Source organism: Agaricus bisporus (assembly GCF_000300575.1).
Source record: "Agaricus bisporus var. bisporus H97 unplaced genomic scaffold AGABI2scaffold_6, whole genome shotgun sequence".
Taxonomy (NCBI): Eukaryota; Fungi; Basidiomycota; class Agaricomycetes; order Agaricales; family Agaricaceae; genus Agaricus; species Agaricus bisporus.
The window spans coordinates 2,130,358-2,154,134 of record NW_006267369.1 but is presented as its reverse complement, the minus strand read 5'-3'; the positions used below and the strand labels follow the sequence as shown (position 1 = coordinate 2,154,134).

At 44.3% G+C, this 23,777-nt stretch overlaps 4 protein-coding genes across 4 annotated transcripts; 2 read left to right on the top strand and 2 right to left on the bottom strand.

Moving 5' to 3' along the window:
- Positions 1-6,461: 6,461 nt before the first annotated feature.
- AGABI2DRAFT_179080 (hypothetical protein) lies at positions 6,462-8,542 on the bottom strand (the record flags this gene model as incomplete). Its single annotated transcript, XM_006462175.1, has 5 exons — positions 6,462-6,473; positions 6,736-6,778; positions 6,842-6,865; positions 6,927-8,217; positions 8,281-8,542. 5 exons carry the CDS (start codon positions 8,540-8,542, stop codon positions 6,462-6,464), a joined length of 1,632 nt encoding a protein of 543 aa, XP_006462238.1.
- A 2,256-nt stretch (positions 8,543-10,798) lies between these two features.
- AGABI2DRAFT_179079 (hypothetical protein) lies at positions 10,799-12,455 on the top strand. Its single transcript, XM_006462174.1, has 2 exons — positions 10,799-11,179; positions 11,232-12,455. Exons 1-2 carry the CDS (start codon positions 11,022-11,024, stop codon positions 12,394-12,396), a joined length of 1,323 nt encoding a protein of 440 aa, XP_006462237.1. The 5' UTR covers positions 10,799-11,021; the 3' UTR covers positions 12,397-12,455.
- A 3,204-nt stretch (positions 12,456-15,659) lies between these two features.
- On the top strand, positions 15,660-15,985 carry AGABI2DRAFT_137022 (hypothetical protein; the record flags this gene model as incomplete). Its single annotated transcript, XM_006462173.1, has 2 exons — positions 15,660-15,829; positions 15,892-15,985. Coding segments are annotated over exons 1-2 (157 nt in total), but the record flags the coding sequence as incomplete, so codon positions are not given.
- Positions 15,986-20,381: 4,396 nt separating this feature from the next.
- On the bottom strand, positions 20,382-22,864 carry AGABI2DRAFT_143884 (hypothetical protein; the record flags this gene model as incomplete). The annotated part of the gene is made up of 8 exons (XM_006462172.1): positions 20,382-20,762; positions 20,820-21,682; positions 21,733-21,758; positions 21,950-22,055; positions 22,108-22,157; positions 22,222-22,301; positions 22,356-22,457; positions 22,532-22,864. The coding sequence occupies 8 exons, from the start codon at positions 22,862-22,864 to the stop codon at positions 20,382-20,384; spliced, it is 1,941 nt and encodes a 646-aa protein (XP_006462235.1).
- Between the last annotated feature and the right edge of the window lie 913 nt (positions 22,865-23,777).

Here is a 23,777-nt window from a genome sequence, read left to right as displayed (position 1 = left end):
AGCTGTCGAAAAGGAGTATGATCAATTAGCTCGAAAGGGAGTGTTCGAGGAGGTTGATGAATTACCTGATGGTAAGAAAGCTGTCGGAAGTAAAGTCGTGTTGCGAGAGAAGCTTGATGAACATGGAAATCATGTCAAGTTTAAGGCTAGGCTCGTCGCTCAAGGATTTTCACAGATTCCTGGAGTTGATTTCCATGAAACTTTCTCTTCAGTTGCGAAATTCGCAACACTTCGAGTCTTTCTCTCTCTGGCAGCCATTCTTGACCTTGAAATTCATCAAGTTGACATTGTAGGAGCGTATCTCGAGGGTGATCTTGACGAGGAAATTTATATGAAGGCGCCAGAAGGAGTTGGTGAAGGGAAGAAATATTGGCGGTTGAAGAAAGCACTGTATGGTCTAAAACAAGCAGGACGTCAGTGGAAGCACAAGCTTCATGAAGTTCTTACCAACCTTGGATTTGAACGAACTCGTGCCGACGACTGTCTTTATGTTTTTCGTGTGGACGGAAAAATTGTCTTGCTTGTCTTGGTATATGTTGACGACATGGCAGTAGCTGGAAAGAACCTCAGTAGGATCGTTTCATTCAAGAATGGTCTTGCTCATGAGTTCGATATAACAGACCTTGGTGAAATCCATTATATCTTAGGTCTGCTCATAATCCGGGACCGCGCTAATCGTCGCATCTACCTAAATCAAACTGGTTATATCGAAGCCATTTTGAAGCGCTTTGGAATGGCGGAGTCGACACCGGTCGCCATTCCCCTTGCGACCAACCATAATCTTTCGCTTACACAATGTCCTGAAAGTGCCGAAGAATTAGAGGCTTATCAAAAGTTCTCTAAAGGCATCAATTACCTTTCAATGGTCGGCTCTCTCCTCTACGCTACCCAAACTCGTCCCGACATCCAGTATGCAGTTGGAATCGTTGCGCAATATGCCGCTAATCCGGGTATTACTCATTTTGCTGCCTGCAAGAGAATCCTTCGTTATTTGAGAGGTACAAAGGATTTTTCATTGATGTTAGGAGATTTAAATGATGACGGGATACAACTGGTCGGCTGGAGTGATGCGAATTGGGCTGGGGATTTGGATGATAGAAAGTCCGTGAGTGGCTATTCTTTCGATATTGACGGAGGAACGGTTTCTTGGTCTTCTAAGAAACAGCGAGTCGTCGCTACCTCGACCGTTGAAGCTGAATATATAGCTTCGTCAAATGCCACCAGAGAGGCAATTTGGTTACGCACCTTGTTGTCGGAACTCGACTATCCCCAATCCACCACAATCATCCACACTGACAGCGCAGGCAATATAGCCCTATCCAATAATCCAGTTGCTCATTCGAGAGCGAAACATATCGATATTCGCTACCATTTTATTCGAGACCACATTGAACGGAAGGACGTTGAGTTGAAGTATGTAACAACCAAGTCGATGGTTGCTGACATTTTCACGAAAGCGTTGCCACGTGATTTGTTCACCCGGTTCCGAGAAGTTCTTGGCGTTATTGATACAGGTGTCTCGTCGAGTGGGAGTGTTAAAGAGTGCGCCGAGAGCACTGAAGTTGACGACGTGAAGGAATAGGTTTTCTTGTTTTGAATTGGTTTCCTTTTATATTTGCGTGCGTCATTTCTCGATCATGTATTTAAAGGCTCTCCGCACCGTCAAGGGAGTTCGGCTTCGTCGTTCTGCTGAACTCCCAGGTATTGTACTTGTATTCATTGTGAATAATGTATTCTAATAAATTTGGCTTCGTCGTTCTGCTGAACTCCCAGTCTCTCACAATTAATCTATCACTGCGAAATGCAACGTCAACTTGGTATCTGAATAAACATAGCGTGAGTCTGGTCTTATCCTTGAAACGAGTCCAAGACCACGCTCGGAGATCAAACATGCCTCGTGGGCTGTGCACATTGCTGTTTGGTTTCTTCTTTACTCATCGGCGATCGCTCCTGCCAGACGTTCATCCCACGACCCCTTCGTGGGCAGCCAAAATTGACGTGTACTAAACAACTTAGTCCTATTTTTAAACAAACAATAGACCATTGAACAGTATCCTCTGCTATCGATAATCAGGGGTCGAAATGCTTGTGCTTTCTATGACGTAGAAACTGATTCGTCGGAAGAGCCAATACAGTGGACACCGACTCTCTGGATGAGACTACATATTGAGATAGCTCGTGAATTAGTACCTGCAGTTGATTATCGAAAAATAAATCACAAGCTTCCACCTCCGTCCTGATTTTCTTTTGATGAAACAAATGATTGGTATGTATGTTAGAAAAGAAAACCCATGAATGTTCAAAATTGGCTACATAAGGTGATGAGTTCATATTTGGATGCAAGTTCGGATTCATCGTCCATATGTCCGCCTCCCTAGTTAGGATTCGAACATATCAGGCCAGCCAATTGACGTGCCCACCATATAATGCATGTGAGTACCGTGTTTCAGGAAGATCCGTAGTGTTGCCAGATGATATCCGACAAGAACGAAGTAACGATCTCAACAACCATTGAAAGCAACTAACTAAGAGGAGTCTAACCCGTAATAGAATCTTCGCACCCGGAACTCACCCTTACATTCAGAATTCGTCGGTCCTTATGATCGAAGTTGACCTATGGAGAAAGAAGAACAACATGATGCGGAGGCACTCACTTTGACTAAAAACGCATAAAGCCCGAGAGAGCCAGTGAGGGTCATCAGTGATAAGATCCAGAAACAAACACGTGAATTGATTGAATTCTTATAAGATTTTGTTCATTGACAGTTGGCGCCCAGTCGGTGTCACGAGCCTTGGCGCTACGAACGTCGCACTGATATACCCTGAGCGAGTGAAAGTCTGAGCCACAGACGTCATGCTGAAGGCCCTTGAATGATATTGTGAACGTCAAATTTGCTTCAGACGCCTTCCGGAAACAAGTTCGAGCCCCAAGGCGGAAGTAACGTTCCATCAATACTACAAATCTGCCTCTATGTCTCGCTCACACCAGCGTTCTCCATCTCCAGACTGGTTCTATTACTAGTACAGTATGAGTGGCATGCGAAGTTTCTCCAAGGTTTCGATTTCCGTACCAAGGCCATTTGGATCAATGTATTTATGATGCAAGGTCGTGTTTGAAGGTCTCATGACATGCTCAAAGCTCAGCGCAAGAAGTCACAAGGAAGGGAAGTGCGCTGTGGATTGAGTCCGAGCAACAGCAGGCCAAGTAAATCACAAGGCCGCCAAGATTCTGTGGCACACCGCGAGAGAATGAGTGGCTGTAACCCACCCTGTCAACCCAAATAATACTGTGAGGTGGGTCACGGTGCAGGGAGATGACTATAGATATCAAAACTCTAAAGCCATTTGAAATTCGTTTGGCACACACCAGAATGGAGATGACAATTTGGGCGTTCTCGAGTACATCTTTGACATTCGATGTCGCACAGAATGATGCGACCGTGTGAGGATTATCCTACGATGCCATAATAGTAGGCAGTGGTCAGCTGAAGTACAATATTTGGAAAGACAACACAAGGGCGGCGTTTAGGGTATCTCTGGGCGTGTCTAGTGGACAGGGAAGTGTTCTTTTAGGGTGATCAATTCATGCATCACAGTAGATACTCTAGACCAAGTTGCGGCGTGGTGAATGTCTTTGATACAGGGCAGGGTATGAAGTACTCGGCGAGAGTACACCCTGGTTTGCACCCGCTTAGAGCCAAATCGGGCGCATACTCAGTACTCAGTCCCTGTTGGTGGACTCACTTTGAATGTAGCAGTGGCGGGTGACCTCGTATATGCGTTGTGGCGCGCCTTGCGGAGAAAGGACCTACCCCTGGGGTTCGGAAGATAGATCATATATCAAAAGTAACATACATTTTGTACGACAAACCAAAGGGGATTAACTGAATTACAGTTGCGATTGCATCACGATCAGGGATACGCTTTCATTCAGTTTGGATGGTTTTATCTAGATTCAGGTCAACCAACACTCTACAACCGCTCCCTACAGTATGAGCTGGCAATTGAAGGTGTCATAATCAATAGAAAACCAATAGAAAACTGGCATCTCACCAACTCCTTGTCCACTTGCTTCACCGGAACATGTTGTGATGCATTCTGTCTGTTCAATGTATATACCGCAAGGGTTTCTCTGTGACTGTGACTTGACCCCGGAAGAAGGGCGGCCGTGCTGTGCAGTCCGGATCTGAAGTGAGATTTGCATGACCAAAGACCAATCCGGTAGGCAGTAACAATTACGGAAAGATGGGTCCTTCCACTATGGTATTTCTCCGGATTTCAATCACTTTCGACATTTCAAGAATACTTCATCTCAGACCTCTTTCCGCTTTGGAAATTGTAGTGTTTGGTGCTAAATTTTCGCCACCATGCATTGATAGATTCGGGCAAGTCTCTCGCCTTGAACAAGTTGTACCTCGAGGAAATGATATGCGACCTTGACCTGCGTAACCTAAAACCAAGTCCGAACGCATACATCCTCGGGTCATGATCCCATGTAGAATCAACGCCTCTCGGTAACTCTTGGATAAAATTGTGACAGTGGATAAGTAGGAAGTGGATCATCCGAAGGGCGTTCCTTCCAATGATTCAGATGAAGCATCGACCGGATTCCGCGGCACCTTCGCATATTTGGAAATTCGGACGTCCGATTCAAGTTAATCCGACTTCATGTTTATGTACAGTCTTTTATATTGTTTAACGACAGAATGATACCTTCATCCCCGAAAGAATGAGAAACGCATTGAATATTCTACTAGGTTCCCCTTTGCCAGGGTTATGACGCATTCCAACTTCCCTGGTGCCTTGACCCGAAGTGATGCCATTAAATCTTCTTAGCGAAAATCGAATTCTAAAGGTTTTCAGATGAATGCATTCAACTCATATCCCTAGAACTAGAGGGAGAGAAAAAATCATTTTCCGGGCTATATTTGCACTAAGTATACCTCTAGCAGTTTTAGGCGCTTTGATAGGAGAAGTGCATATATTGGGGACCATCGCTTGGACCGTCGAGTCACTTGACGAAGACGGAATTGATGATCGGGACGCAACCCTAATCCAACTTTAAGTAAAGAGGAACAAGAAATACATTTTCGTTCTTGTCCACGACATGTCTGAGATTTTGCTGCGGTTCCGAACCCCGGAGAACTAAAAAGGCTAGAAATGAAAAAGAAAAAATTGAGTATAGCTCGGAGTCTAGAACTGCTGCATATTTCTTGATTTGATACTTCCCGGTGGAATTCATAATCAATAGATATGGAAAGCAATAATTCTATGTGTTCGACAAATCGGTTGCTGCTAGAGAATTGAATCATTTCTCCATTACACGACAAATTGGATAGACGTAACAGCATTTAAACTGCGTCACGACTGTGGGTGACTCTGAATCAGAATTATCTTATCAGCAGCGCTATCGTAAATCATGATCATGCTCTGATGCTCTCGGCCTGACGTAGACCAAGTTTATTATAATCCATCGGGGGGACCGGGTAAACGTCCCTAAAGACAGAACTCAAAACATGAAGCGTGACAGAACTTCAAAATCATCTCCAATGATACTCCTATCCCAGCCGTCTGTCCCACAAAAGCATACTTAGTATCATCCTCTTCTCCCAATCTCGATATTATCTCATCTTTTTAATGATCCGAAGCAAGGATATACAGTTCAGAAGCAGATTGACCTTTAAAAAAAATGTAAAATCATGGTCACTGAGGTCTGTTGATCATACTTATTACGGAAGAAATTTCCTTCGCACAACAATATTGCCTTCTAACATGCACGCCACACGTTGCGAGGCGCGATAATCGGCGAAATTGTGCACCGAGTTACACCCGAGATAGAGGTACAAAAAAAAAATACACATACCGTTACAACATTAGAACTCATCGACATCTGTCAAGGAGAACGTAAACAGTATTACTACTATAGCGAAAAACAAAAAATTGATTCATGGCTTCAAACCGAACAAGCCATTCACATGTCTCGCATCTCTATCTTATCAATACCAGCCAAAGTTCAATACTACAACGAACTGTCATCTGTCAAAAAAGCATATTGGAAAAATGCATCAGGTTAGCATGAGAAAAGGTGTTTATAGTCGGGCCGCACCTGAGGTAGAATAGGATCTACTGATTACAGACACGAACGAAATTGATTACGGGAGGAAGTCGAGGCCTTGAGGCATGAGCTCACTCGATAACAATCCGCTGATCACTCCAATAATATAAGATACAACGAGGCCAAAGCCTGTGACGCTCTACAAACCGATATCTTCAAAATACATCCGGTTCTTCTCATGAATAAAAAAAAAAGCAGATCTCCGCATCAGAAGTCCATACCCAGAAGCACTGTAAAAAAAAAAAAAAGACATAATAGACCCCGCGCTCGTCCCGAAACACCCGATCCAATAACAAAGTATGAGAAAGTGGGTCCTCTGATCGAAATATATATTCTGCATTCGGAATCAGGTCCATACCTACCGATATTAAAAACATATGACATCTTGAGGGCTAAATTAACATTTGAACATGAGAAACGCGCAAGTATATATACATATATACGTACCAACTGACCAACTTCCGAGGAAATGTGGTTTTAACACTTGTTTCACGTCCAAGATTAAACACAAGGTGATCTTGTGTACTGTTTCACGACGACTCGATGTGATCCTCAAGATCATGCTGATGTCTGACATATCGGTTAGCGATCTGCTATTCCACGATCTTAGAAATACTGACTTCTGGAAGCAAAGTATCCGACCACACGGGTACTGGACTCGTCCTAAAAAAAAAAACCAAACAGTCTAGACCGAAAGAAGAAGATCTTCAGAGTAGTATGACGCACCACTCAATAGCTAATCCATCATCTCTATTCGAAAAAAATCGATCAGTAAAAAACAAAAAAGTATCCCTAACAAAGTTGCACTAACCGGAAAACAACTTTCTGTTTCGTCAAGCCAAACTCTCTTAACCTCTTATACTCCTTTCGAAAATATTCAACTCGATTATCTTTATAATTAGGTGCGGATTTCCGGCAATTCTGAGGGATAGGATAAAATGAACATGACTCGGTGACAAGCTTTCGCTGAGGTATTATCGGCTCTGAAGGATCAGGTTCTTGCTTTATGACAATGACATCTGTGACTTTTGCGGAGACATGAGGGTCGTCAGCCAGAGATGTCGATGAGCCCTCATTTTCTGTTTTGACTGGAGCAAGGGGCGACGCAATGGGCGATGTCTTCACCACAGGAAGCGATGATGGCAATTCCTTCTTCACATGAGCTGTGAGAGTAGATGGAACAGGTTGTGTATCGGATGATCGGGGGACGAGTGATAGTGATGTCGTAGAGGCTAATTCAATCGACTTTGGTTGCAGACATAGAGGAACCTCGTACTGCGACATCGTTTCTTGGGTTGCATAAGGCGGCGAGCGCATAGAGGATAGGCTAGGCATAGCGCTTGAGGTAGGAGAAGATGAAGCATGGGTTGTAGAGATGTAAGGTGGATTTGCATTGATGTTATCTGACAGTACATTATTTGGTCGCTCATCCATCGACGTCGCTGCTTTGGGCATTTGAGGAGGTCGGTATGAGGATACTGCTTTGACAGCGGGTGGCAATGCAGGATTTATGGCGAAAGTTCGGAAAGGTGCCTTGGTATCAAGCTTTGAAGGCAGAATGGACTGCGTTTCAGCAGGTCCCAACTTCTCATTTTGAAAAACCTCCCTTTTACGCTTCATACCCTGAGACTGTCCGGGAGGAGTGGTCGAAGAATCATGCTCGATAGTCGAAATAGCAATTTTGGTAGGTATATGCGGCGGCAATCGACCAGAATGCAATTGGGATGATGGCAGGTTTCGTGGTCTGACATTCTTCGCAGCAGCGGGAGTAGATACAGCGTCTCCTGCAGATAGAAAACGTGGACTATGCGTTGTATCGGGAGCAGAAGTATATGATTGCTCGAACGCATCGTCCATTCGCAAACGCTTAGTAGGACGAGGATTCTCATCTTGAGCTGCACGCCTACTAACTGCTTTTCCTTTCCAAGCTTGTGGCTGACTTGAACGAGGATGAGACGAAGTCGAACTCGCATTGTAAGTGATTCCAGACACCTCTGGTCTAGTAGTAACCTCGTTTGATATCATTGTCGGCGCCGAAGAAGTACTCGGAGAGGGCAAATTTGGGATTTGTGAAAGCGATTTGTGAAAAGCGCGAGATGAAGCTACCACCCACACACACCATTTCTCAGTTGTCATTAATTCAAAGAAACGCATGTAAAACATACCGAAATTTCCAACACCTCCTCCTCCTCCTCCTCCTCCTCGGTGAGAATTCATCCCTCTTGTTGCAAAACCCCTCCCTCCTCGTCCTACACCACGACCACCACGACCACGACCACGACCAAAGGCATTTGCTGAAGCTACCTTGGGAGGCAACGGTTTCCGACGATTATTTACAGAAGATTCATTACATTGTAAGTCTTCTTGATGTATTGACTTTGCAATTAGAGAACCTTGAGCGATGCCGTATTGCCGCGGATTGAACATTATTGAAAGACAACTTTAAGGAAGGCCCACAAAAGGTGTCAGCACAAGTTGCACACGCACTTACCCGTCCGGGCCGAGCCGGACCTATAAATATTTCATTCTCTTTCCACTATTACAATACTCGGTGTGATTCATTTCCGATAAACATACCATATGTACAGATGGGTAAGGGTAAGAAAGACATCGGTTATACTCTAGCGTGTAAGCTTGGCATTACTCGCTACCATTAAAAAGAATTACTTCGGGTACTAATGATATCCTCTTTTAAAACGCAAACCCATCACACGAGCACTTATACTATGTACATATGTTTTTCTCGCCTACTATAGTTATAAATACTATTTGTCACAAAAATCTATATGCTGTAAAAGAACCTTTCAACCCGGGAATCAGGTACCTTTACCGCGTCCACGAGATGTTAGAAATGAGATGATTGAGAACAGTAAGGGACTATATATGACTGAATAATACACGTCATAATTCTGATTTTTTTTTAGACTTTAAGCAGGATCGTAGATGAGGAGTGCAAGTAAAGAACATAAAGACTGTCGGACCTAGACAAGGATCTCGAGTTCAAAGAGACTCGATGATGATATATAAATACTTATCTATTATCGCGGATGGATTATCACCGCCATCTAATGAGGTCATTCCAATCTAGGGCAAATTACTGGTTTGAATACCACATAAGTCGCCAAGCGATCCAAATATCGGCAAGCTATAACCCGATCCGATTCAATGAAGCCTTGTCACAGTACGCTAATTATAAGTAAGTAGCAGGTTAAGAGAGGGACCAGGCACAAGAATCAAATTGAAGTTCCTCCCGTGTAACTTACACTCTCCATACCAGGTACATTCCTCATTTCGGTCCTGCCAAGCATCACTGGTGCTACTCAAGAAAAACAGTAAGATGAAAAGTATGATACATAATCAGGCATGTACTATGATAGATTGATATCACGAAATAAACTCAGGTACCCAAATGGTGTTGTAGATTACGCTTATTACGGACTATAAGAAACATTGGGAAAACGGAGTTTTAATCGGCTTTTTTTTGTATGGTGGTACATATGTTGGACTGTTTTTCTCCTTGGCTGACCGTCGTCATAAATGTACCCTCGTCGATTCTCCGATAATGACGCCAAAATTCACAAAACAAATTAACCCAACTAATTTTACTTGCATAGCGAGACGAGGCCTACAAAGAACTTCTCGCGGAAATGACATACAACCAAGCGGCGGCCTCTAGGAACATATTGGAATCCATGTGCAACGAACAGTATCCGACACTAGAAAGTTGATGATTATGTCAAAGGGTGGGAGAGAATATGTCAGGTGTAGAGACGAGTGACTCGTTTTACTTACCCGCAGCGATAGCACCGAATTATCATCTATTTATGTGAGCGCATCTCATCCTCGTAGACGTAGCTCCGCATCCTACTCGCCGGACATAATGACATCCCGAAGGACGCTTTTGACCGTGTAGGTGCCTCCGCCGGCCGGTGTATCCAGACCATTCACTCAGGATGGTCATGAAGTAGCGCTATAGAGACTGAGAGCTAAATACAGGTTTACAGCGCGTGTTCCATTCTCATATGAAAATAGCCTCACCTTCTGCTCGCTTTTCTACCTACCGGTAGAACGAGACCTTTGATTCGGCCTAGTAACTCATGTGCTGTAAGTTTCATGATCATGCCGCAACGGACATTGAAGTTATTATCCGATTTCGTCGCATCCGAGAATACGAGGTTCTCTCAAAGAATGATGATCTTATAGGACTCGACAGCCCGACTCATGCAATATCTTAAAAGCTCCGTGGTTTCGATAATTCCGGCCGGCGGTTCCAATAAGAAATTGCGATAACAAAGTTGAGCAAAAATGCCTCAACCATTGTTTCGTTCAATTAGACTCGACTAGTTTAGTGAAACAAGAGCGAACGTAATGTTCAAATGAATTAAAGGAATGTTTCTATCGAATAATGCGAAAGTCAGCAGGACATATCAGCCCGTGATATTTTTGAGAAATCGTACCACGAGCTGATCGTGAGAAACCAAGATTTTCGTCAGCCCTCTACTCGCCAGCGACTGCGCACAAGTTAGTACCAGTCTATTACGTTTGATAAACACTGTGGGTCAGAAAGAGAGAACCTCCGCAGCACGAAACTAGTACGTTTCTATATCAAAATAGATGCTGTGGCGCACAAGGGAAGGTTTTTTTTATATCTGTCCAAATCCGAAATTACCTGTTCGCAGGACTGGTGGCAATGACGTCGGACTAGACTAGCGTGTCAGATAGACCGCCACACGGACGCCTAGGTGGTGGGTAGGCAATGAATTAAAGGTATGGTGCTGAGCGGAGTAGCTTATGGAGTGAAGCACGTGATGCGGGGAAAACAGGGCGGCCGGGCGGCGGCACGGCGAGTGCAGTGCTATAATAAATACGGCAACAGCCCGCCTCCGCCTTTCGTCTTCCTCCCACCATGAAGGGCTGCCTCAAACTGCCGTCGCGCGCTCCCAGCCCAACCAGCTGCAGCGTACAGAAGCACGTCGTCTTCGATGATGAAGGCTCAGAACAGGTCTTTTTTGCAGACGAATGGGACCGCACCCCTGCCGAGCCTGCCCGTAACCTCTCCTACCAGTCAGTCCTTCATTTGCGCGCACTAGTACTGGCTTATATTCATACTTGGCAGGGATATTCTCGAACTAAAACAGATTCAGCGCTCGCTACCGCGAGCTATACAGCCTGCTAACGGCTCCGGAACCTCTCACTTCCTTTCAAACGTCCCAATCGGTCTACTTCCCCTTTTGCCCGAATCTGACACCGCTTCTCCTCCTGCTTCAAATGTCGCCTCCACAATGTCTTTCTCACCCAACTCATGGCGTACCGTGCGCACCCCCGCACCGTCAATACCTCACACCACCCCTACCTCGATCCATCCATCACATCTCTCACATCTCCCACCCGCTCGGCCACCCGTCACTCGGGAACGAAGCCGATTTGCTTTTCTTCCGTTACTTGGGACCGATAACAATGGACCTCCCCCACGCTCTCCATCGCCACCATGTTCACCGCCACCATCTGAACGAAGTAGTTCACCGGATCATCTCATGTCTGACGCCGGCAGCGATGTGTCACACGACCCTCCCACACCTGCCCTGACCAGTGCTTCTCTGGATAGTAGCCCTTTGTCTCGTGCTTCCTCTTGTTCTCCTGAACCTCCTTTTTTTCAATTACCACTGGCTAGACATCGTGGGCGCTGGCGCGACACGGTATCATCGGACGACCTTATCGCATCATCATCGCATTTACCTTCATCCACCTTGTCATCGGCTCATTCATCCTCCGAATCCTTGATCCATGATCCGTACGATTATAGACGACCCGGATATGGTGCGTCGACTAAAAGTGTTGCTGCACAACCTATACCTATACCCGACACACGGTCAACTCGGAAGAAACCCAAAGAGGAGAAGAAGAAAAACGTGATCGTCATCAATGGTATGGAGATTGAATTGGATGACGATAATCAACAGGAGGAGGAAGATGATGAAAGTGCATCAGAATTGGAAATAGACGAAGGGGGAAACACACCCCCTGCTAAACCTACCCTATCCATACTTCCTCCTCCTCCACGAGATCAGATAGTTTCACCGACTCCGACTACTGCGCGTCCTCCTTTGTCTCCTACCATTTCTCTTCATACCCCTATATGTTTCAAACGGACCTCTACACCTTCTTCTGCATCATCACCTTCTCGTTCTCCGCCAGTTACGAAACAGACTTGTAGTCCGTCTAGACATGGTAGTAATGGTGCTGCTGCTCGTTCGAATCCTCTATTGGTCCCATCCGCTTGATCTGTTGTTGCTCTTTTGATGTTTTTGGGATTTCATTAATCAATTTGTGTTCTCTTTTTTTTTTTGTTGAGCATGAGGCGGGTGGAAGAGAATGGGAGTAGGGAGAAGGGAGAAAGATAGAGCAAAGAAAAAAAGTTTATCGTCTCTTTGATGTTTATTTGACTTCCGTCTGTTTTGGGGGTCAAATAAAAACAAAACTTAATAGGAGCAAGTTCTCGTTATTATGATTCGCGGAGAGCTGATAGGGTTGCTCTTTTGGTTTTTTTTTTTTGCGATGATGGATAGGTGAAAATTTTCTAGGCGGTTTTTTTTTTTTACCTCGGTTTTTGGAGCGGTTCATTTTTAGATGTTTCATATACGATGATTCTTTTTTTCTTCTTCTTTTTTTCGTTGCTTTTTTCGTATTATACGTATCTTTGCATTTATGGAATATGGATTTGGATAGGTGAGTTTTGTTTGGTTGTATATCAGTTAATATTACTTAGTTATATAGTTGTTCTCGTTGCAGTAAGTAAGTAGGTAATTTGTGCCCCCTTTTGTTCTGGTATATATATTTGGTACTTGAGCTTGAGTGGCGAGATATATTTGAAAGTTGTATTTTTGAAGAAAGCGAAAAAAAATGTACCAAGGAAGTAAGCTTGGGAATGCCGACAGTAGAACGTTGTTTGTCTGTGAGCAATGTCACGGAGGTATCTATTATCTATTATCAGGCCCTTTAGCGTTTAGCGTCCCTCTTTCGGTAGGACTTATTTCACCTAGTCAACACAACCCACTACTCAGTTTCTTTTGCCCGTACAGCTTACTCTCTACCATTCAACATCACTCAGTTAGTGGCGCTAGTCTGTCTCAAACTTTAGGCCCGCACGCCCTTTCGCAGGCTGCCGAGCTTCTGTGATTCCCGGACTCAGGGTGGACAGGCCCGGAAGTCAAGTTTCGGGGGCTTTGGCCCTTTTTCTTTTGCCGAGTGTTCATCCTGAAGTAGTATACTTCTTATATCCACGCTTTGAGATATGAAGTTTATAATTCGCGTGCCATACAACTGATGTTGGTGATCATGTCCGTACAAAATGTCCAAAATGTTAAATGTCCGTATGGATACAAAAATGGAATTGTGAGCGTTCATAGGAAGAAACAAAAAGTTCAATGAGGTTGAAAACAGGAGAAGGAAATGTTGAGATATGTCATGTAATAAAAATACTATTCCAGAAAGATGGAATGGTACTCGGTTTCTTGCCAATCATTAGACCACATTAGAAAATCTGATGCAATTGTATCTACCGCCGTAATCCAACGCCCGGATACCGGTAACATTTGTTCGTCTTCTGGATTATCATGACACAAAAGATCATGCTCTATCTGACAAAACCGTTCAGTCCATCCACATCCTCTTCAAGAAAAAAAGAAAAAAAGACTCTTACCATCAATTCAAAACTGTTCAAAGGCAACCAAGGGTTTTTACACATGAAGCATCTAAATTTCGTTTGTTTGAATTGCGCCGTTTCAGCCACAGTAGTGGTATAAGGATCCATTCCGAGAAATTCTAGGATATCGATAGTGATGCGGTAGGCTTTGATATCAAATATGAAATCACGGTTATGCCAATTCCAATTCCACGGACACAAAGGCGGCGACGAACTAGCCAACTTTATAATCGTCTTGTAGATGTCACGGTCTTGGGAATCCAATTCTAGTGATAAAGGATAGGAAAGCGCGTTTTCTCGACTTGCACAGATAAGATCGATTGTACCATGCAATGATCCACAGAAGCGGAATATAGCGAGTGGTGGCAGTGATGGTTTATATCCTTGATACAAATCCTGTAGATCCTGTGGAAGTAGAGAAAATATATAACTGTCACGGCTAGCCATCCATTCTTTGGCTACTCGGTCGATATCTTCCATTTTGAAATCATAATGGATTTCGTCTCTATCGGATGAGCAGAATATGACGGTTCTGAAGGGTTCTAGAATGGAAATGTCGGCGAGGCGAGGTCGGAATGACCATTCGGGAGAAGTTTGATTTTCATTCCATTCGTTGAACTTGGTTTCGAAAAGGCGCCAACGGGTTTGTAAACGTCTTTGTTTTAATCTGGGAAGGTTTTGGTGTTCGAGGTCGGATAGACGGTGCACGATTTCGAATTCAATGGCTTCCCAATCTGTGAAATATTGTTTTTTTTTGGTCGTTAGGTGCAGAGCGTGACTGTGAAGACGTACCCTTCTTTGTTAATTTTTTAGAGATTCCAAAACCGGGAAGACCAAAAGGTATGGATCCACAGTTCAAATCCCTGATATAAGACTCTTTCCAACCTGCATAATAAGAATTCAACATTCGACTATATCATCAACATAAACCTTACCAATCTCCTCCAATTTCTTCATAATACTGTCCCATAATCCCGAAATTTTCAGATCGTAAGTTCAAGGTTGTGAAACAACTCACGCATCTTTCCTTTCGGTCCTTCTCCGTTCTAAGTCTGCGGTTTGACTATCGGCACATCGTTCTTCCCATTCATCGAACTCTCGCGTTCCCTAAAACCACAGTCAAATTCCGACTTTCGTCGTTCAAATTTTCAAATCACCTCCATCCTGACGGCCCTTAATTTGTATCTCTCATTTGCTGAAGGGCCTCTACCTTCCTTGATCTCCTCAAGCTCACTTTTCCAAACGAAAGAAGATTTCTCTAAGCGTGAGTTTGTCGTTGAAGTTTATACTTTGGTCGAAAGTATGAGCAAACTTACTCGAGCGAATGGAAAGAAGTCCTTCTGAAGTGTAGCGATACGTAGAAAATCTAAGTCGATATGTTGAGTGCGCTGTGAAGTAGGAAAGAGAGAGGTGAGATCCAAACATACAGGGCTGTATTTGTTAGGCAGTGATGACATGCTCGTAGTCGCATCATCCAAGATGTGTGATGACCGATTCGAGTATCACATACCTAGTACAAATTTTCAACATACCAGAAATCACAAGTAGTTTCTACTAACCATACACCTCTTGTGATATAAAAATCGAGTATATTGCGCCAAGTTGATGTCTTCAGGACAACGTGGAGGAGGGTTTCCCGATTCGTAAAGCCGCTCATACACCTACACACCATTCATGAACGACCCAAGTTGGAAAAGTCAGAAAATTTGCCTTACCTGTTTCCAAATATACCTCCCAGACTTCTCCATAACGATTCCCCGTAAACTCTTACTTGCCCAAGATAAATTCAATAAATCAAGAGGTTCGAGTTGCAGAAAAATTTCGTGAAGCGTATCAATTGGTATTTCAGTCATATGCTTCAAATGTCCACGCCGGCCTCTAACATATCTGTCTCGTCTATCCGACCCGGAGGCTTGACGTACTATCAGCGTATCCTCGACTACTCTCCGACCTTCGCTTGTGGTGCTCTCAACCTTTTGGCGCTTTTGAGGGGAACTGCAGGTCTTTCCAGGGCCTATTTCGCGATACTTACAAATCAGCTTTTGTTATGAATATTTCTATGTGGAAATTCCATGCCTTGATTTAGATCATCAGATAGATTGAATCTCTCTGGATGATGAAGTGTTATATCCATAGCACTGTCGGAAAGGAAGGAAAGAGAGCCACAGACGACAAGGGAAACTGAACACTTTAAGCATCTTGGCACGCCACCCATGTGCCACTCAGTGTGCATGTGTTTTGAATGCGTATAGTACCAGGTCATTCGTTCCGCAGTCTAGAAATAATGTAATGATGAAATGAACCAGTTTTCATCACACGGCTTGTGCTCGGCATTTCGTCCACCATCCACATAAATCTCCGTTCTAATCGAGGCGGAAGTTAGAGATGATTACTAGGGTAAAAAATCATCGATGGTTTTAACATCAAGTGGATGGATTGCGGTCGGATGAAAAGCTCAGAATATACCGGTGGGAAGACACGTAGAGTACTAGGTGGATTTACCGAAAAAGGCTAGGAGGTACCGCCTTTGATCTTCTGCCCTAATCCATTGACGTGGGTGTGTGTTCGTTTTTGCCCCTCTCCCACATAATGACAGAGGTCATCCTATATTGGAACGCGAAATCAAGCATTAGAACTTTCCAGGTTGGTATATGGAGAAGAGACTTACTAAAGCAGCACATACTTCCTGCCGGCTTACATTTACTTAGTAGGAGGCACGTGAATGTCATTCTGCAATCAGCCATCTGGGTCAGAGTAGTGGTACAGGGTCGAATGGTCGAAGAAACTTCGAGATGTTGACCCGGTCTGAAACCCTTGAAGACAGGCGTCTTCCATCTTAGATCGAGAATCCTCATTCTTGATTCTGGGTTGAATGTGCTTCAACCTGTATTCGTTTTTGACCTCGACCAAGGTTTGTGATGAGAAGTAATAAGGAAAGAGACTAACGTACCGCCACGAGTTCCTGTGTTATACTAAACCCGGAAAGCTCGTCGGGAATCCGTCCACCCTTTGCCTCCTTACCGACTTCCACCCAGCGACGACGGTCAGCCGTCATAATGCTATTCCATTCTCACAATGATCGAACTATCTCCAACGATGTTTGCTATTTTATTGTGTTCAAGTTAATCATCGATTTCATATCCATAAAGGCGAAAAAACTCACGCAGTTTTCTTCTCTTAGTCAAATATTGCTGGTCAAACACATTCTGGCATCTGACTTACCGACTCTCCCAGAAGGATGGTCCACTAGTTTATCCAGCTCCAACCTCCACCGCATACGTCGACCCAGAAGAATACGTGAGCTTACACATGAGCGGATCTTGAAGAGCTAGAAGCGACACCGAATAATCACAGATAACGTCCGCAGATTCCGAGATAAAATTATCTTTTCATTCATTCACTTGTTAGCATAATGGCACATTCAAATACTGCTCGAGGAAAGATAAGACCCGTAGGTACTAAAGCGAGCGGGCAGCGTAGGCGTAATCAGGATGTATCATCAAAGCAACATAATTCGGTTGAGCCTCGGCGAGAAGTTCTGGATGATTTAAAATGTTTCCACTGGAGACCACTGCGCCTCTGAAGAGTTGTGTTCTTTATAATGATAAGACAAACTATGCTCTATCTGAGCGCTAAAATGAACAAAATTTCGGGCTGATGAATAAATAGGCTTACCATCTCACTGCAGCATAGTATCTTGGTAATTATACATCTGAGGCAACGGTACTTCTGCTTACAGTCTTTCATCTGAGCCAGAGTGGTGGTGTAAGGGTCCATGCCGAGGAGTTCTAATATGTCGATCGCAATCTGAAAGGCCTTGGTATCGAACGTGAGCTCTTTGTTGCTCCATTTCCATGGATAAGCATGGAAGAAGGCATGTTGCTCGATTACTTGTAAAATTCCATGCTTATCGGCGGGCAACGAGACATCGTAATCGCGTTTAGCGCACTTTTGGGCAAGTGAATCGGGGAGGTAACGTCCAGAGAAATAAACTATAACGAGTGACTGAACCAATGGCTTGTCGGTCTCAAAACGGTCTTGCAGGCCCTGAGGAAGGAAAGAAAATACGAAGTCATCGCGCCATTTGATCCATTCTTTGGCGGCCCGATCGATGTCGTCAAATTCGAATTCAGCGTTTTCCGTGTCGGATAGGTAGATCATAGTGCTGAAAGGATACAGAACAGAGATATCCAGCGGAAGCGGTCTAAAATGCGAATCAAGGGCCTGAGTCTGATCCCATTCCTTGAACTTTGCTGTGAAACTGTCCCAACGTTTCTTCAAACGCCCTGTTTTTAATCGGGTTAGATGCCCTTGTTTCATGTCAGACAATAAGTCCACAATCTCGGGCTCAATTTTTTTCCAATCTGTGTGTCTTGTCAACGTAAACTTGCGAAAACCGAGGGATGGATATACCATGCTTGGTGAGTTTTTTCGGTATACCTGACCCCGGAAATTCCGGAATCTGTCCACAATTCATTTCCTTGATATCAGACACCGTCCACCCTTCAAAGATGGTTCAGTCTTCCGAGTGATATCTGCTCTTACAGACTTACCCATTTCCTTCACCTTCTGAAGAATGCTGTTTTGTTTTTGTTTTGATTGTTCCATCAGTTGAACTTCGTATCTAGGAAGGCGAGAGACTCACGCAGCCGTCCTTTCAGTCTTTCTTCGATCCAAGTCTTCGATTCGATCATCAGAACACCGCCGTTCCCATGCCTCGAATTCTTGCGTTCCCTAACAAAAAAGGTCAATTCTGACCCCATACCGGAGCATTTCTTGAATCACCTCCATCCTAGCATCCCTCAAATCGCACATTTCTTTGTACAGTATCCTATCACAAACTTTCATCTCATTCACATGAGTGGTCCAGGATAATAGCGTTCTTTCTGGCGAATGCGTTGAGCTAGGTTGCAAATTGAAAGAGGTAATCATGATGTAACACTCACTTAAGCAAATGGTGAGTAGTTCGTCCGTATATGAAGATTTAGAAAATCTAATAGAACGTGAGTTTCGGCCTTGATTTATTTTATTTTTTTGTAAAAAACAGACAGTCCGGATTTTAGGCAACTCTTGCAAGCACGCAGCCGCATCATCCAGGAAGTATAGTAGCCGGTACGAGTATTGCACACCTATCGCATCAAATTCAATGTCCTGAGAGTTGCATTCTACGAGTCATGCGCACCATGCATTTCGTATGATACATGAAGCGGGTGTATTGTGCGAAATTCACATCAGCTGGACAGCGCGGTGGAGGACTAGTTGATTCATAAAGCCGTTCATATGCCTGTGTAATAAAATATGGTCGGATACCTCGTCGTTATAGGGGAATATGACGGAACTCACTTCTTCCCATATATATTTGGCAGCTTTTTCCATGAGAATGCCACGCAAACTTTTATTTGCCCATGAAAGATATAACAAATCAAGAGGGCCAAGTTGTCGGAATATCTCATGCAGCGTGTCGAGCGGCATTTCGGTCATAAGTTTCAAGTGTCCACGTCGGCCCCTCACATACTTGTCTGGTCTATTAGGTTTGGAGACCTGAGCTTCGCTTTGTGCATTTTCAGGTTCAATTTTGAGGCGTTTTCGAGGCGTTTTGTGGGGCTCTTCAGATTCGGCAGGGACCGACACTTCCACATTAGAGTTCATGGCTTGCTCAAAGCTCTCACTCAAGCTGGACGCGTCATCAGCAATGTCAGGCGGAGCTGGTTGAGAGCTACAGCTATGGTGAGTATTTTCAAAGGGGCGAAGACGCGTCATTGCTGGGGAGAAGAAGTGGCAAGTATTTGTGTGGGAAACAGTTTCATTTTGCTTTGACGGATTGATGCCATCATTCACGTTCATACTCCGTCGAGCTGGCGAATGACTGCAAAAAATGGGCGAAGGTAAAGCTGAAACAACACAACAAGCGACGATCCACAAATAAAGAAGAGGAGCGAGACTTTAATGCATCTTAGCGGAACTGACCAGGTCACAGGCTTAAAATTCGTCGTGCTCAACTAGTTATTGAAACTACTACTCAAGCGCTCAACATCTGCGGCCGGAGGTGGATTGTGCCTGACCCGGCCGAGGAATGCATATGACGACCATAACATAGCTTCTGTGGCGGCCCGAGCTGGTGGGTAACGTGCTGTATAGTATAGACTGGCGCTTGAACTATTTGACTTTATATGGAAGGAATAAGCCTCGGTCGGTCATTCAAGTGTGTGGATAGATTTTCGGACGGACCTCTTGCATTTCAAAGTTCAAACTCTGGGAGTCCACGACTTACTCAGATAGAATCAGAACGAAACTACCAAGGATGGAGCGAAATGCAGTCCAGATATGATTGAACAATTATATCACCCTGATCACAAGATATACCAAAAAATTCGAAGAAGCGTCACAGATTCAACTGCTTTCATCTTCATCTTCATCTTCTTCTTTTTTTTTTTAAGTCAATTGTTTATATTCACGGTGCTCGTACACATTCCGCTATTAATAAAGTATAGTAATGTAGACGGGGGGCTAAGAGTACAGTGTGCGAAGTAGGAATAGAACGAGTCATTTCAAACACAAAACTAGTTAATTGCACGCTTGAAACTGGCGCTTGAGCCAGGCGCGGTCATATTGATGTTTCCAGAACGGGCACGCGGAGGCATCCGTAGAGGAATGTGCACGCTTGTCCGCAGGGCGCTTGGCTGCGGTACAGTTGACGCAGTGTAGTTGATCAATCCCAGTGGCATCGACCGAAGCGGGGTGGTTGGCCTCAGAATGCGGCCCACCACAGAGAGAACAGCGCGCGGTCTTGGCGCGGCACTGATTGGAATGGTGCCCCCAGCGTTGACAGCGGGAGCACATAACGGAGCCCGAATGACTGCTTTCATCTTCCTCCCGGATCCACCGAGTGGACGGAGGTGTTCGTTCTATTCTCTCATTATAATGAACACAAACATCATGCTCTATCTGTGTACGACCCAAATATTAAAGTCATCCAAGTTGATAAATGGAAAGATAACTTACCATCTCACGTACTGAGTGATAACACGGAAGGTTGCGCTCCATGTCACACGGCAAGCATATAAAATATTGAACGCACTCTTCCACCTGAGCCGAAGTAGTGGCATACGGATCCATTCCGAGAAATTCCAGGATGTCAACGGTGACTTGAAAGCCTTGAGTGTCAAACTTGAGGTTTAAATTTAACCACTTCCATGGAACATATTCAGAAGCACCTTCGAGCAATTTCAAAAAATTAGACTCGTCGGGGGACTGCGGTTCGTAGTAACACATATTCTGGCGGTAGGTACAAACTTCGTTGAACGTGCAATGTCCTAGATTGAATGATCCGGAGAAACAAAATATCGCAAGTGGCCGAAGCGACGGTTTTCCAGCCGGATAGCGGTCTTGCAGATCTTGTGGAAGCAAAGAGAATATGAGGTTGTCCCGCCATTCTATCCATTCTTGAGCAACGCGATCGATATCATCAATTTCAAACGCAGCTCCTTCAGCGTCGGTCTCGAAAATGGCAGTGAAGAAAGGCTCCGCAATAAGTATATCTGCTGCGCGCGGTCTAAATGCCTTGTCCAGCGTCTGAGCTACATCCCATTCTTGAAACTTTTTCTTGAACTGGTACCAGCGATTGCGGAAACGCCTTCGTTTCATCAAAATTAGGTGACTGGCCTTCATTCTAGACAAGACCGCCTCAATCTTGGGTCGAATGTCGCTCCAGTCTAAGGTATTCAACCCGTCAGACGTGAGGTTTCTATTACAAATAGGCCAGGCGACCGTACCGCGTTTCGTGAGTTTTTTCACGGAACCAAACCCCGGAAGGTTATTGGGTAGTCGACCATTGTTTATTTCCTTGATACTTGACTCGGTCCATCCTACTCGATATTCAGTCACCATGATAATACCTCGTCCTACAAGAGCCTACCTATTTCTTCCAGCTTCTTGAGAATGCTTTTAAATCGAAAATTATTTTTAGTCTAGTTTCCTATCCATGAAAGCGAAAGCCTCACGCGATCCTCCTTTCAGCCCTTCTTTGACCCTGATCTGCTAATCGAATCTGGTGACATTGCTTTCTCCACATATCGAAGTCCGATTCTCCCTACGGAAAATAATCGTCAGTTCCGACCAACATTAGTACCCACATTGTCGTCACCTTCATTCTGTCCTTCTTCACTTGGCTCCAGGTATCCGAACCTGCGCTTTGTTTCGCCTTCTCCAGATCGCGGACCCAGATATAATGAGCACTCTCTAGAAAATTTCAGGCAATGAGGAAATGGGATAACGGCAATGAGGGGCTCACTTCCACGAATCGTGAGTAAGTTGAGATATGGATAACAAGGAGGCGAAAATCTAAAATTTTGTTGGGAATGTTGTCCGCGCAAAGCACAAAGAGAAATGAAACGGTTAAGCGTACCGGTCAGAGTCCAAGCAGTGATTGCATGCACGCAGGCGCATCATCCACGAGGTATAGATGCCGCTTTGAGTCTCACATATCTATCAGATCAGTCATTTTGTGCTAGTAATCACACGTTCACAAATTATGCACACCATACACTTGTTGTGATACAGAAAACGAGTGTATTGTGCGAAATTGATATCCTGAGGACAGCGAGGAGGAGGATTTTCAGATTCATAAAGCCGTTCATATGCCTATGTAATTGTAATGAAGAGTGTCAGCGTACTGCGACATTGCCTCGGTGACACCGAAATAGAGTAAGGCTTACTTCTTCCCAGATGCGAATTAAAAATTTCTCCATGACGATGCCATGTAAACTCTTACTCGCCCATGACAGGTATAACAAGTCGAGTGGGTCAAGTTGTCGGAGTATTTCATACATCGTGTCAAGCGGAATTTCGGTCATAAGCTTCAGATATCCACGTCGGCCTCGGACATACTTGTCTGGCTTTCCAGGTCTAGCTATCCGAGCTTCTAACACATTTTCAGTCCTTGTATGTTCAACTTTTTGCCGTTTTTGGAGTGCGTCAGATTTATCGACCGAAGTGGGCGCGTGGCGGTGATTTTTTTCAATCCGTTTGGACCGGCGAGGGGTAGCCATTCGCGAATGATAAACGAGAAACCTGAGCGTGACTGGAACTTGCAGTCGGGACTGGTCACGGTCCTGATTGATTATATAATGATTATATAATTATCATGAGACCGGTGTGGCGGACACGCTCAGCTAATGTCGCTGCTGGCAAATCCGAGTCTCATTAACTTGTGGATTTCTTTGTTGGAACTCAGTATATCCTTGGACGGTAAATAGAAGATACTAACTCCGCTATTAACAATATATTTCCTTGAACTTCTATGCGCCATATGTTTATTCAAGTTCTCGATCGCTGAGTCGCCTTGTCCAACGATCGCTGTTGTTGACTCAGGTACGAAGCAAGGAGAAGACACAGTCTACTGACTCAGGCTGCTTTAATGAGCATATGAACGAATTATCTCACAAGAGTTCAAGTTAATGATGGCGTTGAGGTATCTGATCCGGGCAGCCCTCACATATCCTTGATAAAGCGCAACTCTGTATATGGAACAAGGACAAAGGAGTTAACATGGAATCGAAGAGGCCAGCCAGAACAGAGAGAAAATTAGTAGATTGTTTCTTCATTCTGGAAGTCCGAGATATTGATCCATCCAAGTCTCGGTCCGCGACCAAGACCTTCGATTCCTTGAAGCATAGCACCAGTCCCAGTATTTTTGACGTCTGATAGAATATTAGAAGCTCTAGTGATAATATATAGTACGGTGACTTCTCATGATATTTCCCTGTACTCAGTGCAGTGAAAGAATTTCCATGTCCAGGATATGTTATTCCTGTTTATCTATGATAATTCTATGGAAATCGATAAGATTATCAGGAAATTATTTTGGTCAAAGGGTAAACAATGTTCGTACTTCAGGTGGGATCCGCAAGCAGTCAAGTGTGACCAGAGACTACCTGAAGTATACGGCGCCATCTCTAGGAG

What these genes read in the sequence shown, in the direction of transcription:
- AGABI2DRAFT_179079 (XM_006462174.1), top strand. Translation starts at nt 11,022, where the DNA reads ATGAAGGGCTGCCTCAAACTGCCGTCGCGCGCTCCCAGCCCAACCAGC. An exon ending in GCCCGTAACCTCTCCTACCA is followed by an intron (nt 11,180 to 11,231) that starts GTCAGTCCTTCA and finishes CATACTTGGCAG; the next exon opens with GGATATTCTCGAACTAAAAC.